The sequence below is a fragment of the Pogoniulus pusillus genome, chromosome 14 (assembly GCF_015220805.1).
Source record: "Pogoniulus pusillus isolate bPogPus1 chromosome 14, bPogPus1.pri, whole genome shotgun sequence".
Classification (NCBI taxonomy): Eukaryota; Metazoa; Chordata; class Aves; order Piciformes; family Lybiidae; genus Pogoniulus; species Pogoniulus pusillus.
In genome coordinates, this window is record NC_087277.1 from 22631695 (window position 1) to 22652071 (window position 20377).

General features: G+C 40.6%; 1 protein-coding gene and 1 long non-coding RNA gene across 7 annotated transcripts in view; one reads left to right on the forward strand and one right to left on the reverse strand.

Annotated features, from left to right (window-relative positions):
- LOC135181407 (uncharacterized) overlaps positions 1 to 20377 on the forward strand; it is a 56711-nt gene that overhangs the window by 23070 nt on the left and 13264 nt on the right. Inside the window, exon 3 of one of the 2 annotated variants that reach the window (XR_010304853.1) lies at positions 13982 to 14035. This is a non-coding gene — a long non-coding RNA (uncharacterized LOC135181407). Of the gene's footprint in view, positions 1 to 13981; positions 14141 to 20377 lie in introns of those variants that run through there. The other variant, XR_010304854.1, reaches the window with a different exon arrangement.
- On the reverse strand, positions 3236 to 16355 carry LOC135181400 (carbonic anhydrase 3-like). Of its 5 annotated transcripts, XM_064154563.1 has the most exons (9): positions 15917 to 16355; positions 14858 to 15055; positions 12233 to 12275; positions 9437 to 9569; positions 8755 to 8847; positions 7747 to 7812; positions 6854 to 7009; positions 5041 to 5184; positions 4279 to 4352 (listed from the first exon to the last, which is right to left on the reverse strand). In XM_064154563.1, the coding sequence occupies exons 1-8, from the start codon at positions 15960 to 15962 to the stop codon at positions 5089 to 5091; spliced, it is 831 nt and encodes a 276-aa protein (XP_064010633.1). In that variant the 5' UTR covers positions 15963 to 16355; the 3' UTR covers positions 4279 to 4352; positions 5041 to 5088. The 5 variants fall into 5 exon arrangements, with proteins under 5 accessions (XP_064010636.1, XP_064010634.1, XP_064010635.1 ...); XM_064154566.1 differs by lacking the exon at positions 5041 to 5184 and having other exon boundaries at positions 3236 to 4352; XM_064154564.1 differs by lacking the exons at positions 5041 to 5184; positions 12233 to 12275 and having other exon boundaries at positions 3236 to 4352; positions 9437 to 9555; positions 15917 to 16317.

Genomic DNA, 20377 nt, shown 5'->3' on the forward strand with positions numbered 1-20377 from the left:
GTGGCAGTATGCACGCAAGCATGAATACGATGTCAGAGCATGCTGTATTACCTGCTCATCTCTTTTTATCAGTACAGCCTGAGATTAATGGGCCTTTGGACACAAAATAGCCAATCAGAATGGCAGTTATCCAAGCCTGATCATATTAGGTGAAGCCATGGGCTTACTTTAACCAAATCTGGGGAAATTTTGGTTTAGGATCTGGTTGCAAGATAGAGTTCAGAGGGTGGTGATCAATGGTGCCAGGTCCAGCTAGAGACCTGTGACTAGTGGTGCCCCCCAGGGATCAGTGCTGGGGCCAGTCCTATTCAACATCTTCATCAATGACATTGATGAGGGCACAGAGTGTCTGCTCAGCAAGTTTGCTGAGGACACCAAGCTGGGAGGCTTGGCTGATACAGCTGAAGGCTGTGTGGCCATCCAGAGAGACCCGGACAGACTGGAGAGCTGGGCACAGAGGAACCAGATGAAGTTCAACAAGGACAAGTGCAGAGTCCTGCATCTGGGGAGGAATAATAAACTCCACCAGTACAGGCTGGGAGATGATCTGCTAGAAAGCAGTCCTGTGGAGAGGCATCTGAGGGTCCTGGTGGCTAACAAGTTAACCATGGCACAGCAATGTGCCCTTGTGGCCAAGAAGGCCAATGGGATCCTGGGGTGTATTAGGAAGAGCATAATCAATCTGTACTTCCCCAGGGAAGATGGAAAAACAAGCCAATGTGTCTTTTTCACTGTAAAACTGCCAAACAACAACAAAAAAAGCACTACACATAAAACCATGGGATTTGTGTTTATTGAACCATAGAATAAATTGTAGAATCAGAGAATGCACTGGGTTGCAAGAGACCCTTGAAAGTCCTCTTGTCCAACCCCCGTGCAATGAGCAGGGCTATCTTTAACTGAATTGGACTGCTCAGTGCCTTGAACGTTTCCAGGGCCTCAGTATTAATCCTCAGTAGGAGATCTCCTATGATTTTTTTCCCTTGGAATATGCTTTTCACCTTTTCCATCTTCTGTAAGGGTTTCTTGAAACTCTAACTTTTTGAATTGGTCATGACACTGCTTTCCAATGAGGCACACTTCTGGTTTTCAAGATGCAGAATATGACCTTTCCACAGTTCAGGAATCCTCACCACTTTCCCAAACCAGCAGTGAATTCTGTCTGTAGGTCACTTCTGCATATCTCACTGTGATCACCTGTCTGCTATCTGCCCATTCTTTGACAGCTATTCCCTGAGACCTTCTGCTCATGCAGTTCTTCATTGCCCTCCTTGGATAAGCAGCAGGATCCACTCCCCCCCTCTTTAGCCTGATCAGAGTTAACACTGCAGTTTGTAGGCTGGGTAGTGGAAAAGGTGATTAATGGCCCCAGCGACCTCTGAAAGAAGCAAAGCTATTCCAAGCTGATGAGTTTCATTTGTTCCTGGAAAAGGAGGGAAGGGGAGCTGTGTCCTCAGCTGCTTTATTCTGAAATACAGTTAGGTGTGTCCAACCAGAGCCTGGTATGTATTTTTCTTATGTACTGATACACAGACAGACAGAAAGCTATGAGACCACAGAGGCACATGTCTATTCAAGGGAGAAAAGGTGCTGAGACAAGGGTGTGAAACATTATACAGAACAAGCCAGACTTTGGCATGTTCCATTAGAGGCATGACACATTCTCTAATGACAGTGGCTAGGGATTAGCTGCATGCCCTCCTGCAGCGCTGGCTTTCCCAACTGACAGACCAGAGACAGCCCTGCTAAGCTGTCACTGCTACCACATGGTCAGCGGGCAGGACAGGGCAGAAGACCACTCAGTGATCCCAAATATTCCCCACAAGATGCTTTATTACAGAGCAGAACAATGTTTGGTCATTAGCTGTAAGTACTGGTTTTGATGAAACAATGCAATAGAATACTTTTCCTTCCTTCTTTTAATAAAACAACACAAATCCCAGAATTTCAGGAGTGAAGTTGGCAAGTCATATTTTGCAGCACTACTTCAGACATGACTGCAGATAGATTTGTTTAAATTTTCAAGCTAAGGAGAAATTTGAACTTCTAAAAACTCAAATTAAACCCGAAACTTGGGCAAAATAATTCAGAATTCTTCTTGTGGTCTTAACAGCTGCACAGTTTTCAAACTACTACTTTACTTAATATAAAAGAAGAGGCCTAAACATCTGTCCAGTTTTTGTATAGATTACTCAGTTGAAATTTCCATGGCATAAATTTAGAAATGGAATAAATCACATTCAATCAAATGTAGTCCTGATCTACAGCAGATAGGATTAGTAAAGTCTTCAAAATTATCCATCACTTGACCGATTTTGACTCTTCTCCACCAACACCTGTGTCTATTTTCATATAAAATTGTACATGTGAAATTTTACATTTACTACTTCCTGCCTGCCTCAGACCTCCATGGAGTGAGACTGCTCATTGATCAATCCCTGCCCAGCTGCACACAGGTAACTTAAGGAGAACGTATCCTTAAGAATCTCAGCCTGTTGCTGGGGCTAGAGAAGAGGTTCAACAAGCAACATGCAGAAGTGGACTTCCCACATAATAACCATGGATGCCTTCTAGTCTGAGCAAGTTTAGGCTCTTCTGAATCATGTCGCAATGAGGCTACAAACAAAGAGTGCAAACTCGAACAGCACAGCACAATTCAGGTGGGAAACTGGCTAAGAAATACTAACAAGGGCTAAATGAAATTCCCTGGCCAAAACATTACCAGTTTGAAGGAAGAAAGCAAAGCGAGGACATGGTCAAAAACTTCCACAGTGGGAAAGCTAGAGACAGGGTGTATAACCCCTGTCTGATCACCAAACTCAGCAACGTCCTTCTGCCCTAGCCCACAGCAAAGACTCTGGCCAGAGCAGCAGCTGCTTTGTATCTGCAGAGCTCAATGTAAATTGCCATTCAGATCAATGGTTTAAGTACAAACTGAGCTTTTCTGCTGTGCAAACAACTGGTGAAGGAGTTGACTGGTATGAAGCTACATAAAAGCTCTTGCCAGAGAAGGGTGATCTCATTGAAACAACAGATGTGGATGTCTCAGTGATATAGCACATTTAAAATGCTATTTCCTTGCTGGCAGTCACATGAAATATTATGAGCACTCTGAAAAAACCACCATCCACCATCATTTTCCATGAATCTGTATTACAGAAGACATTGACAAGTTTTTCCATAAAATTATTATTTTTACAGATTTCTAAAACTGGAATAAAACATACAGAACAAACACTCTTAAGTCTATTTATTATAGCTGGATTTTTAAATGCAATAATAGTGTTATTTTAAGGGTAAGTTTACAATCCTGGTTTATTGGTTTTTATGCCAAAACAAGAGATAAGAACACACTGATCAGAAAAGTCAAACTATGCTTTCAGATAGTTATGCATGAATCTGACAGCAGAATTAACTATATTTGCACACAAAGTGAGAATATGCTTCAAAAACCCACTAAAAATTAAGAATTCTTGCTATCTTAATACCCTTTTTACACAGAAAAGTCACTTACATACAGAGATAAAATATATATTCAGAATACAAAGACACATGTTTTGAAAAGCCATGCCAGTTTGACTGCTACAGTATTAAAATGTAACTTAAATCTATTAATATGGACAACGACTTGTCACAAGAACAGCTCTTCCCTCATTCCTTAGTTTTAACTCTTCACCACCTGGTGAATGTAGTTTCCCAAAGCACACCTGTTTCACCTGGCCATTGTTTTAAGAAGTTAAAAGCTCAGTTCTTTATCAAAGGTTATGAAGTGAGTTTTTATCCTTCCATCAGATACAAAAAGAGTGCTCTCATTAATTTCCAAGAATGCCTTGGCCATCAAATGGTGCAGCTCAGAGCAGGATATGGACAACGCTGAAAACAACTACAGTACAACATGATTTTATGCTGGAAACAATTACTTAACTGCCACATCTTTAATATGGAATAAGCTAAGCACCAAGGGACATGTAGGCAGTAAGAAATAGTTTTGTAGTTATTAGTAGCATCTTCTTTAGTCATTTGTACTATTAACCAAGCCTAATGTTAAAGCAGTTAGGAGGAGCCAAACAGACCGTCTACTTCATCTGGACATGAAAATTCACTGCTCAAAGTTTCAGCTTCCAAACCTACAGCTGGGGTTCTCTGTCTAAATGCATTAGAGGACACAAAACCAAACCATGTCTTGGTTCTAGAGATCACCCCCCTCAGAGACACCCAACTTGGGCCAGGTCCTAGAGGAATGATGCGCTCACCATCCTGAAATACCGAGGCTGAGTTGGGCGCCAGTTATCAACCAGAGGCAGATCGGGTTCATTCTCAGCATTCTTGGATAGGCTGCGAAGCTTTGCCATCTGTAGGAGAGCAAAAATCAAAGAGTCCTGATGGAGATCCCTTGAGTTCAAACTACAGCTCAGCAGTTACACCAAGGAGCCTGACCTAGCCCCAGAAACTGGGAAAAAAGTTCCCTCAAAGTTATGAAGATGTCCTTCACTGCATCACCACAAGAACAGTCCCTTGACAGTAATACTGCTAGAAACAGACAGGACAGAAAAAAATGGGTTCAACCCAAACAAGATCTTGGAAAGTGCCATCATTTACTCACTGTCTGCAGAACTGTGTACAGCCAGTACACAAAGAGAACAGCCTATGCCCTCATAAACCTCTCCTAACCCTGCCTTAGTGACTGATTGTTGGGAAACTTCTGGAATTGCAACATTCTAAAGCTGAATTATAAACTACCTGTTAATTTCTATGGTGGGTCTGTAACAGAGAATATATTCTGCTGCAGGGAGACACAAAACAATCCACAATTACAAAAAGTAACAGGAATGCAAATCTGGATAATGACTTGGTCAAGGTTTCAAATGGTTGGTAAATTGGGTCTGTGATGTGACTCTCCTTGGCCTTTTTTTTTTTAATCAACATTTTTTTTTTTGAGGGATTCTGCAAGAATAGTTCCATCTATACTCTTTGAACTGTTTAATCTCTTCCTCTATGGATTTTTGATTTTCAAAGGATACAGTGCATACATCCACCTACAATACGTTGAGTTGTTGTCACAGCCACACACACACATTAGAAAGCATATCAGCTGTGACTCAGACACTTGACACTTCCCCATCTGAAAGGCTCATCAGGAGAAAAATGCAAACATTTTCCTAGGTGCACACTGAAAATGGAGCCCTGCGAATGGCACACATCAATTTTACTCACAACTGATTTCAATACATTGACCCATCTAGCTTCTATGGTACAGACTGAAGGTCTGACAGAAGCAGAACTTCTTTCTAGACTCTAAAAGATAGGTTTGCCATGACTATATTAATCCCAGTTAACATAGTTTGGACTATTCCAGGTATCTCCATGTTGGTTTTCACTGCACAGCTCAGAAAAGCCATCTATTTCAGTTTGCCTCAACAATGATGAGGCCACATTTTACAATGATATAATATAGAATCATAGAATGGTTTGGAACAGACTTTAAAGATATCTAATTCCAAACCCCTCCTACTAGACCAGTTGCTTAGAGCCCCATCCAACCTGGCTTTCAACACTTACAGGCCTGGAGCCTCCACAACGTCTATGGGCAACCTGTTCCTGTACCTCTCCACTCTCAATCTGAAGAATTTCTTCCTAATGCCTAACCTAAATCTAGCTTCTTGCAGTCTGAAGCCATCAGCCCTTGTCCTGCTACAATAGGCATTTGTGAAAAGTCCCTCTCCAGCAGGTTCCCCTCGAATACTGGAAAAATACTATAAGGTCTCCTTGGTGCCCTCTTTAGGCATCTGCTAGATTCTTCATTTGGCATTAAATTTCAGATGAAGCTTAGTTTGTACAGAACAGTAGGAGATTAAAATAGTCCATCTACTGATAAAGTGCTATCAGAGAAGAGATTGCTGGGATTTATTATTATTTGTGGTTTTACTTAGTAAAACCAATTTTAAACATGCATCATATACTCACGCTGTAGCTACATAAAGGTGAACAAATTAGAGTGTGATTGGATAGAGTTATCCCATTGTTAAATTCCTACCCTTTCATTAAAAGTAATCTGAGCATCCTCACCACCCACTCTGCATCTCCCAGGGATTTCTGCTGGACTGATTTTTCCTGCAGAGTCCTGATTCACAGTGACTGCATGTACCCTTGGGGCTAATTTACTGTTGCCATCTGGCTGTAAAAGCATCCAAGTGATCCACTGTAAATGCACATACACTCCAAATAATTACTATTAATGAGACTGCCATGGTAGTACACTTTCTAGGATTAGAAGTAATTGGTAACACAATCCTCTTTTATGAACACGTTCTTTGGAGACTGCAGGCACTGTGGAGTGAGGAATGTCTTTCTGCTGTGTTTGTGGAGTCCCTCATACACTGCCAGTTCTGCCTCAAAAGTGGCTCAGGGTAAGAGCCAGCGTCTTACTGCTGTGTAGCCACTCCCTTTTGACATTAAATGTTCCATCTTTTCTACAGTAGGACCAGTTAGAGAACAGCCTGTATTTCCTAAGCCTCACCAACTTTAGATAAACTAAAAAAAAAGGAAAAAAGTAAAGGCCATGATCCAAATACAGCAGCAATCCAGAAGTCTTTTCATGAAGCTGGACCAATGATGTGACTAGGTACTCCTTTAAGAATACATTTTAAATCAGAAATGCTCAATTTCGACATTTTTCCCAATGAAATCTGCAGCTGACCTGTAATATCACCCTTTAAGCAGAATTATTTTGCAGAAACCAATCATGCAATTTCTTGCAGAAACAAATGGGCATTTTACTTGCCAAATGAGTAAGATCAGGTTATGGCATATAACTAAAAAGAGGTGGGTACAATATTATTTATTTGACATTTACCTGGTCTGAACTGACTACGATAGGCTCTCTGAGGACAATCCAGGTGATGCACTCTTCGCAGGGTGGTGTAGTGAAAGACCCATGGTATGTCCAGTAGTCATGAGATTTAGGGAAAAGAATTGAAGGATCGAAGTTTGGAAAAGGAGCTTTTTTCCCCTTTAAAAAAGTACAACAAAACCAAACAGAAAACTCTTCAACAGCTCTAGGAAAGATCAGGTAAAGATATTTAACAGGTAAAAATCAAGGAAACAAATCACACACCTACTCAAGACATGATGCTGCAGCATAAAGGTGAGCGTACTGAATGACTTACACAAATGGGCCCCAAGAAGCACCACACAATATACAACTCCATGATGCCACTTCTTGTACCTGAGCTAGTGTGAAACAGTGCCACTGCCAATGTGCTTTACTCATTTCTGTGCAGAAACACTCTCCTTTCTGGCCTCCTTTCTTAGGGAAACTCTGTCTACTGCATATTTTATCAGGGCACCACATAATGAAGTGAGACAGAGGTACTCTACGTTTGTTACACTTGTATCACAGACAGCCTATGAATGTGAGATTCCTACCATGGTATCTGAGACAGATGCCTAGTCACTGGCATTTCCAGAGGCCCATTAGGCAGCCTGTTTCAAGATTAAATGGATCAATTTCAAAAGGTGCCTTTTTTGTTATCACTGACTAGGGAGGGAATACCTAGTTTTGAGCTAAGTTTGGAAAGTTGATTATCGTTTTTAGTAACATTAGAAGACTCACTAAAGCCAGGCTCATCTCTACGTGGAAGAAAGGACTTTTCTTGCTGAGGAAAAGCCATCCATGGCTTCATTCATGAGTAGGATCTGGCAATGTTGCAGAACAGAATTTGGGAACTTGAAAGTCATGCATCTTACCTTTGTTTTGATAGCATTTATTTCTTCAAGAATTCTCTTCATCTCTGGTTTGGGAGTTTTCCCTACCTGTAAAGAAGAAAGAATGAGCTAACCAAAGAGTTCTGCTCTGTCAGTTTTCTTTTTTCTCCATTTTTTCTTTTTTTCTTTTTTAATATATGCATCTAAACATAGACCAGCTATGAAATCATAATGCATTATTCAAACAGATCACCCCTGCCACTGCCTTCTGTCTGTACCTTCGTCCTGTACCCAAACAGATATTTTGATCCAAATGGGGAAATCATATCTGTACAGAAACTCAGCATCACAGGTAATTCCACAATACAGCTTTCCTGACAACACTGAATTTTAGCCTAATAGATATTAACAGCTCTGCAGACTCTGGTATAGTATTTGCAGCACTTGTGAGAAGTTTCATTCTAGTTAAAAAAAAAATTTATGCTTGCACTTACTGATCTCAACACACAAAACCATCTTTCTATTCCAGTGAATATTAAAGACAGAGTGAGTATTAATTAATGAGAGACCAGAGGACACTATTTCAGGCTAAGACTGCAAGCCTCCCAAAAGATTCTGGAAAAGGATGAGGGAGACATTCTCTGGGAGCTGGCTTTACCTGAGATAAAGTTCATGAAAAGCCTAGGGTCAGCATCTGTCCTTGACATCATCCCACAATTAACATAGAAGACACTGACTGCTGTTGGTCAAAAGTCTGCTACTGATACTGTGTCTCCAAAGCAAGGGCAGACACATCTGGATTTACAACTTCCAGCAGCCACACAGAGACACACTAGCTGCTGGGACAAATGTGTGTAGTGTTGCCTACCGTCTGGTATAAGATGACTCATACTCTGTAAATTGAAAAGCATGCATGACTGAAAGTCAGGCTCTTCAACATGGTACCATCCATCCAAAATACACTCAGAGGATTTTGCCTTTTTAATCCTGTAAGAATAGAAAACTCTACTATAGCTGCAATATGAAGAACAGTTGCATGCTTCCATTTACTTGCAAAAATATGGCCAAAACAGCTATTCCATCAGTTCTTCTCACAGCATCAAGGTAATTACTGTATTTGGGATTCCAGTGTAACAAATGCATCTGGAAACAAAAATGTGTTAAAAAAGAATCAATTGTTGAATAGCAAGCCATCAGAGTCTGAATTTAGTGTTCTTTATACACACAAGAGAGTTCAAGGCATCAGACAATGAAGGTTAAGCCTTCAAAAAAAAAAAAAAAAAGACAGCAATTCATATACAAGTTGCAGTTTTGTCTCTTCTTTGCTTTAAAATAAACACCTTAATACAGAAATTATGAAATAACAGAATTTTCATCTTAAAAACTGAAGAACACGAGAAGGTGCTTAAGTAAGCAGGTACAGCATGCAGTTCAGAATTCATCTATTGATATGTGACTCATTTCCATTTGGCTTTCCAATTACAGCTACTCTAGCAAAGAATTCTTAGGAATGCAAGCTCTGTATATTAGTAGTCTACAGATCTTATCTTCTTTGTGAGTGTTATTTCAACCTCATTCACGTTTATAAGAACTGATAGGAGTGAGAACAAAATGTCACAGGTAAATAATTAGAAAGGACTCTCTGAGAAGCAGGCACATGGCACATTTTGTCCCACCTGGATGATGACAAGTGTTATTTTACACTCTATTTTAAAGTAAAAAGCGGTCTCACCTCTCCTGCATATCTAACTCCATTCACAACATGCTCAGAGCCATGGTCATCAGATGAACCCCAATGAAAGTGAAGCTGACGCAGCCTGTAAACTCCTGGAAGTGGCCCACCTCTCAGCACTGCAATTGATAATCTGCCACAGCATTAGACTCAAGTATCTGCCAATTCTTTTAAAATAAAGACATATTTGAAATATTTACTGCACAGATGTTCTGCATTCTGAGACCACTCAGTACCTCTTGGAAATCTGCACTGATTTTAGCAGCACTTCAGGCAGACTGAACATTATTTGTGTTTATGCTTCTATTATAGTCAACAAAGACCATTTTAATTCAGTTGCATAAATGTGCATCTAGTACCTTATGTGATATACCAAAGACACCTGGACAGCACCAGAAGATGTGATACAAGACCTATAGAACTGTACCTTTTTAAAGCACTATCTGAAGGCGAGGTCACATACATCAAGTTATCAAAACTGGCATGAGATGTCTATGTGGGTAATTTATTTCAAAGCACCTTATCAGAACAGACAAGCCTCTGAAATAATTCTGCTTGCCTTAAGGTAGACACTCAACAGATGGTCATCTGAATTGCTCCATGGACTCCACTGATTAAGTCTGACATCATCTTGGTTGAGTGGAATGGGGACTGAGACATATAACCCGTCGACTTTTAAAAGCCCACATTAAGACACCTTAATTTAGATGCCTTAATCTTCCTCCAAACTCCATCTAATATCTACCTGTATCAAAGCACACAAAAATAACCACACTTAAGACCAGCTACTGAAGTGCTAGATGATAAACAAATTCCCACAAAGCTCTACAAATTATGTCTCTTACTTCAAGCTATGACTTATTCATTTAAAAAGCTATGAAATTACTGATGCTGCTCCTGCTGTAATTGCTGCTCCTTCCGGCTGTGGAAGAGGAGAAAGAAAACAGCAAATGAGTCAGAAAAGCAATCATTGAGAAGATATTTTCATAAAGAAAAGTTCAGCCTGTGGTGAACAATACCCTGCATTCTACATTTCCTTTAAAAAGTTTGTATTATATAGCAAATGAAGATGGTGTATTTGAAAGAAAGTTCTCTGCATTCACAAAATACTAACTAAAATTCAACTCACATCCATTGTATTTGGAGATAGAAGTTAGAGCATTACTATAAAACATTCAGCACTTCTCAAGAACAGACCAAGAGCAAGGATGATTGAAGAGCTGGAGCACCTCTGCTATGAGGATAGGCTGAGGGAGTTGTTTAGCCTGGAGAAGACCCCAGGGGGACCTTATAGCTGTCTTCCAATACCTGAATGGATCCTACAGGAAAGCTGGAGAGGGACTTTCCATAGGGGTGTCTAGCAGCAGGATTAGGGGAAATGGTTTTAAGCTGAAGGAGAGCAGATTTAAACTAGATCTTGGAAAGAACTTCTTCAATATGAGGGTGGTGAGACTCTGGAATAAGTTGCCCAGAGTAGTTCTGGATGCCCCATCTTTGGGTGTGCCTAAGGCTAGACTGGATGAGGCCTTGGGCAGGCAAGTCTAGTTGAGAGGCATCCCTCCCCAAGGCAGGGCAGTTGGAGTAGATGATCTCTGGGGCCTCTTCCAACCTAAGCCGTTCTGTGATCTCAATATACTAGAGAAAAATATCCTTAAATCTGAAAGGAATGAAATCTATGATTGCCTCAAGAAATGCAGTACTAAGACTATTCACTGATGAACATTAAGAGCAAGCTGTCATTCTCAACAACTTGCATTTACTTGTCCCACTGACATTCAGTACTGTGGCTGATTCAGACACAGTAAGAGTAGTAGCTGACAAGGCCATCAACTCTCCATTAAAATAGATGTGTAAGACTGAATAATCCAGTTTAAGGTAAAAACATTTCATTATTTCCACTGGTGGGCCATTAGGAGTCATTTTCAACTGGGTGATAGGTGAAGCCGTGCATCATGTCATGCCAACACATTCCTGCTTTGCTCATCCACAAATAGACAGTAGCTTTTACTTGGCACTCTTAAAGCAGGCAGAATGATGCAAAGATGAAGATGCCTATGAACCAGCATCTCCTGAAGGACAAAACAGTGTCATGTTTTCTTCCTCTGAATTACAAGTGTATAGGATAAAACTTAGAAATACTGAAATGACAATGTAAGCAAATCAAATGTCCCTCTCAGTAAATTAATTTTTCCTTTGCCTCAGAAAAGTTTAAATAAAACACAGTTACAAGAACTAAGTTCTCCAGTATCTGAAGCATAACAAAAATCCCAAACTATGTCAGCATAGTTCAAAGTTAGTAAAGAAACCTTTATTTCTGTTAAACATGTAGCTTGGAACCTGAATTCTAAAAGTACGTTCATCCCCTTGGGATTTTGAATACTAACACAAATAAATCCACACCCATACAGCAGTTAGAAAAATAGCAGTTTATAAAAGAAACAATGCTGCCTGTTTTTCAGTAGTCTTAAAATACAGCTTCATTTTCATGTATTTTTAACATATGTATATGTAACAAGGAATTATTCTAACAGTTATCACACAGGAAATGTTCACCTTTAAACACCTGGGACTCCTAGTTATAAGGCTTTTTCCTTACCGCAAAACACTTGCCAAAGGTTAGTTTTCTAGAAAGCCCCATGACTCACTCTGAGCTCCCACCTATGATGACACTGCATGAAACCAAAAGCAAGACCTTTCAGAAAACCTGCAGGCTCGCCCCCTGATACAGGAGCACTCTTAGTTTTCTGAAATATTGTGGAATCCTTCTCACATGGCTAGCTGAGTGGCTGGACTTACTTCTCAATACTGGAGATGTTGGCTTTCTCTTCCTGTTTCTGCTCTACAAGAAGCAAGCAGATGGTCACAATATTACTGAAACCTAATTCCCCCAGACTTGCTGACATTAAAGTAACACGCCCCAGCTGTAGGAATACACAGACCACTAGGGAGAAAAGCATTAACTCCTTATTAGTGCCTTATCACTGCAAACCTTCATCACACTGTGACTGTTTTCATAAGGGCTGCCAAAGTACCCAAGTTCTGGTATGGGTTTTATTTGGCACAGCCACCTAAGAAGTTTTGATTTCAGCTCTCAGTTCTATCTGCGTTTTGAGACTCCAGTCTTCACCTACAATGATTTTACAGTGCTTAAGGTCCTTCTTACACATAGCATGTGGTAGACAACAATCCATTCACTTGTACTGACAGGGAGCAGAGGCATGACACAGGTCCTAAAGCAAGTATCTGTCTTCTGTAGCAAATTCTTAACATCAAACAGACTTATAAATTGCTGGAGATACTTTCTCCATTTCTTCCTCTAGATTCATTACAAAGATAACTGCAGTAAAGCCCTTTTCAACACAGTATGTGGGTTACACTGGATGGCACTTTCCTGAGAAAAATCATGTGAGTTAAAGAAACTATCCAAATGGTGAATAGTCACAGTATTCCTGGCAGGAAAAACACAATAGAAGTAAAACTTGGAAGACACCCAAAGCAATTTGTTTTATGACTTACCTCTGCAATACATTCAGCAAATTGTTTCACCTACCATTAATGAAAATCTTGATGGAAGTAGACATGTATGACCACTCTAACTGACAAAATTAGGGAGATAAAGAAAGCCCTTAGTTTTCTAATTAACTCAGAAATAATTTACCTAGATAGACAGAAAAACTCTTTGTTCCAAAGGAATAAAAGCATCTTTCTGGTATGACTGCAATTACGTATGTATTATGCAGCTGGTAGTTCCTTTACATAAAAAATAAATCACTGTACAAAACCTAAAACATGTAAAACAGGCACAGTGGAATTCACTCTACAATTAGCATTATATTGGAGAAGGAGCAACACCCACAGACTCTGCAGGCAATGGTATAACAAAGGAGACATAACAATAAACACTGAATATTTCTTGCCTTCAAAGAGAAGAGAAATACACCTACTTCTTTTCCAGTGAGTCACTTTTTATTTCTGAGATCAGAACACAATAGTTACTGAGCAGCTCATCTGAAAAAAACAATTCAGAACATCCCAAAACTTTCTGCTCTTTGTGCCCAGAGTGCTGCAGCCAAACTGTAGATTGCTGCAGCTGGAGACTCCCTTCTGTGCAAGAAATCTGAGTAATGATAACTATAATAACTTTGACAATTACACAGAAGATGTAATCATTGACACATGTGAAACGGTTTCAACAAATGCAAGAGTTAGTAAAAATAGTGAGTAGTGGTCATGAAGGTCTTCTCGTGTGCCACAGCTACATCTCTTCGATGATGTATTATCTGATAGTGATAGTATTTGTAGTTAAGTAACATCAAGTCTTTTTGTAAGTTTTGATAGTGTATTAACACACATTTTGATCCTCAGCTTTCATGAAATCCAATCAACCTATTAGCAAAATTCCTCCTAGAAATTATATCTGTCAATCCTAGTTATATTGGAATAGAGAATATAACTTTTAATGCACTTAAGAAATACAGGAAGTCACTGTGAACAACAGACTTTTCAATATTTTACTGAAACTGATTTTTTTCCCTTTCCTTACAGTCTCCTGTGCTATAAATAACACAATTCAGTTGACCTTGACATATGAATAAGGAGGTATGCATTTGATTTTTTTCTTTTATCACAGTACTAATGTAATTTCATACTGCCTTCAGTAATGCTTTTTCCTTTGAAATACAGCCAACAGTATTAACATTAAAAGTCAGTGGTTCTGCCAACATAAACAAAATATTTCTAGCACCTGTTAAACAGAATAGGCATAGCTCTTCAAAATATATGACCCACTAACACTTAAAAGCTACCCATTATATATGCAGCACATTGTATGTTGTCATAACTACAAGTGAATAAGAGATTCTGGGCATCAAAGATGAAACACTAGTATTCCTCAGCTCAATAATCCTCATTAGGACAGAATCTCATGAATGCCAAAGGGAGCTCTAACTGATTAAAAACCATGACCCTGTGGCAACATCTGGTTCCTTAGTACATTTATCAGCAATTCCATTGGTACAGTTTCAAAATATTGTGACACTCTAAGACGTTTTGCTGGGCATCTCAAACAGCTTGAATGGAGATCAAGTCCTCACAGACAAAGCCCTAGATTCCTTGCTCCTGGAAAGCAACATAATGGCTTTTGCAAGCCCAGAAATTTACCTTACTTATTTCACCCTGCACCAAGCTTCTTTGCAGCTCTCTCCATTCCCTAGAATTTTACCTAAGGACTTTAAAAGTGAACCCATGCCCTTCCCACAAGTTGTGCAGTGCACAGGAGTCAGAGAAACCTGTGCATCACAATGCAGGCAGTACACAGAGACCTTCTGGGAGCAACGGGCATTCAGAGCAGTCTGTATTTCAAGGAGCTTGAGAAATAACCACTGATACATAATGACAGCTTGAGATGAAAACAAAACTAACCTGATCTGTCAAATGAATCGTCAAATACAACTCTGCAAGTTTTCCCGTTATTGAGGATGGTCTTAGCTGAACCAGGATCATAACTAGCAAACCACGGTAGTAGGGAGCGATCGTAATGCACTTCTTTGTTATTGATTTCAATAGGTGACTGATGGCGTCCTTTGGCAATTGGGTAATTTTTGTGCCACTGATCTGGTCCTAGAAAAAAAAAAAAATAGTAGTATCATGAAAATCTTTTCCAGGCAGGCACGAATTATACTTCTGTTACAATAAATGCAAGCTTGGCTTTCCTTAGTTACAGAACATCAATTAAATGCATGAATAAGTAGGTTATTGATCACTTGGTTGTTAATCATGCCCTGTCATTCACTGTGAAAAAAGTGATTAGATTATTCTACCTGGACTACTGCATGTCATTCAGCTGAACCTAAACTCTCATAGCAACCTCCAGACTCTAGGAGGCTGACAATACACTGAGGAGAGGAACTGGAAGTGTGTTCCAGTCCAGTTGTGGTCCAAAATATGCTGGGATATACCCAAACAATTCAAATGTGGCACTAGGTATCCATCTGGAGAGGAAAAAGGCCACTGCCATCTGTAGAAGACAGGATTTTGAAACATAGATTTGTCATCATGGTTTTACCAAGAGTTTCATGTGGAAAAAGTACTGATGTAGACCGTACTGCTCTTCCTACAGCCAAAGGGAGATGGGGCACATCAGGGCACCCAAGCTTCCACCTCTGCAGGCAGGAGGGATGGATGGTGGTTTCCCTGCAGATGGGCATTGCTCAGCCTGATCAAGGGTTGCCTAAAGCTGAATTTTAAAGCTATGCCAAATTTTAATATATACCAACAGTCGGCAAACTGATTTTATTTAACTTAGAGACCTCTGCCACGGCCTCTCCTTCCGCCAGCTTCGCCTCTTCCACACCGCCGAGTGAGGGCCAGACCCAGGCTCGCCCACTCCATGCACGCTCAGGAACGGGCTTCTGCTCCCAGCCCCGCTGCCTGCCGGGGCGGCGGCCGCAGAGGAGCCGGGCGGGCCACGGCCTCACTCACCGTTGTCGCTGTCGTAGCCCCACGGGTAGTAGTTGGGGTTGATCATGATACCGGTGCCGCTCCCGGCGCCGCGCCTCAGCCTCTCCCGGCGGCTCTGGCAGGACGGTGGCCTCGTCTCACGGCGGCTTTTTATAGAGTCCCGCCAACTCCATGCCCTTCCCCGCCGGCAGCGGGCCGGGGGGAACACCGGGCCAGGACTGAGCGCCGGGGGCGGGGAGAGCCGCCCGGCCTCGCTCTGCCCTCCGGCTGCCGCCGCCAGCGCGCTCTGGGCCTCGCACCGCTGGCGGTTTGCCTCGGAGCTGCCGCGGAGCGCGGGGGCTGAGGCGAGCAGAGCCCTCCCGCCATGGTGCTGGTGAGGGGAAAGCGGCTGCCGCCGCCGTGCCCCGGCGCCGAGTGCATGGCAGTGTAGGAAGCACGAATGTCCAGGACCAGGGACAGGCAATGCAGGTATTTCTTTTCAATTTCAGATAAAATACCCACACGCACCTACAGGCAGACACAGAAACCACCATGCCTAGCCTGCCTGGGCTTTGAAATTAAATTTACAAGCAGGCTGACGGAGCTTTTTTGTGGTTGGTTGTAGAAAGCTTGTTTGCCCTAGGATACCCTCAGGTTAGGCGAGGCTGGGTCCTTGCCGAGGCCTCTGGATGTGCCCCATAACTCCCATCGGGAGGTCACCGGGGGATGAGACAGAGGCCTACAGCTTCTGTGTGCGAACAGTTACCACAGGTTGTACTCCCTTCCCTGTGAGATTCCCACATCAGCAGCTGGAATCTGTAGCCCACTAGCTGATCCTGCCAGACCCAAGATAAAACCTTATGAAATCAAGTGGAGGATGTTTGTTTTGCTTCAGCTTCGAATTCTCCTTTCATTTGGCAGGCTATCATGCATCAAACTGTGCCTAAAATCAAGTGTAGGATGTTTGTTTTGCTTCAGCTTCGATTCTCCTTTCATTTGGCAGGCTATCATGCATCAAACTGTGCCTAAAATTGCATGCATTCCTTATGTGACTCACATGTGACATGAAAATTGACTTGTGAAAAATAGTTGTTCTTCTGACTGACTGAGGATTTTCAGGCCAGTTAGAGAAAATAGAGGTTATCACCAGTGGTGTAAAATGGATGAGGGATTGACTAGGCAGAAGATAAGACACAGGACTGTGAGGTGAATTATTGCAATTTAAATTTCTTTAGACTCTCTGAATAAGAAGTGAAATTTTATTTTGTGGTGATGAAGTGTAAACAAAGCTACAAGCTGGTTAAAGAATAATGCAAATGGCAGAGGTTGGAATCATGAAGTTGTCATACAGGAAAGGACAGTATCACTGTACACTGTGTAAACTGCAGCATGTTTAGTAGCAGAAAGTGCAGCATAGTGATCTTGAATCATGGTCTTGGTTGATATGTTTATGAGCTGAAATGGAAGTAAAAGAGAAGGTGGAAGAGTGGAATTCAACGGTGATAAAATGTCAGTACTCATTACCAGGCAGGAACTGCTCATAAAAAAACCAAGCACAGAACAGGGACATGTCACTGCAGCTGGCATGACCTCCCCTGAAACAGGTCTTTCGTCCTCATAAAGCTGAATTAGGATGAATTGGAACAGGTGCAGGGGAGATGAGGGAACTAAAGAGCTTTTTTTTACAAGGAGAGACTATAAAAGCTTGGTGTGCTTCACATAGCGATGCTTCACATAGCCAACAAATGGTAAGAAGGGAAGTGACAGCTGTCTGTATATACACGTCATCAGAGAGTTAAACACCAAGAAATCAGCAGACTCATTGATGAGAAGGAGCAGTCTTAGCCAACGTGCATGTACCATGAATAACTTGAGGTAACAGTTGAAGGTTTGGAATCACCCAAGGTATTCCAGTAACTTTGCAGTATTAAAAGTGGAGACATAAACAAAGTGCACAGGAGCTGTGTGTATTTATGCTCTACAGAGTACATACTGTTTTGTGCCTTTTCAATTTTCACTTCTCTTACCCATCATCTTCTCACTGCCCTGACCCATAGACAAATCTCCATATCCAGAGCATTTCCTAATTAATCAGTACACTTCCTAGACTTCCAGGTGAAACTATACTTCAAACATGAACATAGACTACCTGTAGTAGCCCAGGACTATGCACTTCTATTTCCAGTCCAACATTTGCTCAGATGGAACCCAACTCTCTTCTTCTTTTCCAGCTTCACAGTCTACAAAAACAGCTTTAATTTGAGCTTGAAGCTACTTTTAAGTAAGGGAAGTCATAATGAGAAAATGTGGGAAGAGTGGAGAAATAGGAAATGGATTTCTTCTGCTCATGCATTGAAGTTGATCATTTGGTCTTCCCTCCCACATATAAAGCTTCCCAACCTTCCCATTTTTCCAGTGCGTGTCTGGCACCTAAAAGAACAGCCAGAAGGGGGATGGCAAGAAGGCAAACCCCTGGGCAATCCTGATTTAATCTGATCCATTTTTTAAAAATTCAGTTTTCCTTAAACAGGGGCTGTTCTAGTTGAGCTCCTTCCAATTAAAAAAAAAATCTTAAATATATAATCCCAAATCAAATTAGTACCAAACAAGAGAGGAAAACTCCTTCTGTTTCTTTCCTCTCTGATCCTCCTTCTTGTTGCAGAGAGTATTCTTAACCCTTTGGATTTCTCTCCTTTCCCAAGGCTTGTGTACACTGTGTCACGCACCTCTCTCCAGGTTAAATACTCACTTGTTTCTTTCTCAGAAAAGATCTGTGTAGAATCTCTTGAAAACACTGGTCTTATGACTGAGAGATCTCCTCTTACAGTGCAAAAAAACCCTTTAAAATGTTTGCTGGGTTTGTCACTATCAAACATGGCCAGGGATCCCTACATCTTTCAGACAAGTGAACTATTTTAAGCAAATACATAGGTGGCATAGAAAGTAAGACTCAAACTTAAAATTGATTGTAAGTGGAGGCTGAAATAAAAAAGCTTTCACAGAGCAAAGTCATATTTATCATTGGACAAAAACAGATCCACGAGCCACCTCATTATATACTCAGCTATATTTCCGGTTTGGAGATTACTGGATTCAAAGCAATACATTTTCAGGCAATTTGGTAATAACTGACAAAAAATAAACAGCTACATTGTATATATTAACATATTTTCTATGTGATCTCTAATGTACTGGAACAAATGTTTTTCCCTTAAATGTTTAATTGAGAAAAATGCTCAGATATGTGTCTTCCCTGTGAAATTCTCATTAGTTACTCAGGTATCTTATTCTTATACCACAGATTTCCTCTATATACATTTCCAAGACAAACATTACTTAGTAAGCTTAAAGAAGATGCTTTTTAATTTGACATCAAAATATAATCCCTTTGGGTCCTGTTTTTTTGGCAAGTGTGCATTATCCACACACATATTTGTAGGTTGTATCACACTGTAGGGTAATTATTGCTGGTATTTGCTTTTTATATAATAGTAGTCATGCAAGATATTGTATAAGCATTTAATAAGGTATTTTTCTGCCTGAGAGACAGATGGGAAGCAGCTAGGCAGTCAGGAGCACTGAGTAGCTCATAATTATACAGCAGAATAATGAGACAGTTAGAATAGGATTCCAGCATTCTCAATTATTCATCTCATATGTAAAATCACTAGAACCTTGAATTCCTAAAAAGTCTTGTTAACATAATTTCTTGATGAGATACATGCATTTATTTCAGGGCAGACCACAAGTCATAGGTTAGTAGGTGCCATCTGTGTGCTGTAACTAGTTAATGCTGCTGCTTTAGACAACAGTAAAGTCAGATTTACAAAGAAAAACAAGACAGACTTTATATCTAAGTTAAAATCAATTATAAGAAGAATAGTTAAGTTCAGAGATTAAAAGCAGTCAAGAAGTGGGGTTAAAATTCACCAGACAACATCCACCCATAAGAAAAATACAAAGCAGCAAATTCAACACTCAGAAGCCAGTTACTACTCTAGTTAGGCAGCCACTGCAATGTTATTGTAGTATTTATCAGGTCGCCTATATGCTGAAATCTAAGTTCTTGGCCAAGAGTGGGGCAATCTGCTCAATGTCTGCTGTGAGGCTTCATAAAAACAAAACCTGAACAGGTCTGCTGAGAAATTCTCACAATTTGGTGGCCCTTCCCCACTAACATATAGGCTATATTTATAATTAGTTTACATTGACCTTAAACTGTAAGGTGAAAAGGACTAGCTGGGTATTTAACTGATGATTAATTTTTCCAGGATAATTTTCTAAAGCTTATGCAAACCACTTATTTTCAATCTCTGATGCTAATTGGTGTGATAAAATTCTCAGTGTTAGGATCTGAACACATGTAAAGACAATCTAGAAAAGAAACCCACAGTGCGGAGAACCTCAGCTCTCATTCTTTCTCTGTGTTCACTGCATCATGTCTTTATCAGAAGACACCTGTTTCAAATGCCTTTAAATATTGCATTAAATGATTTAGATGTA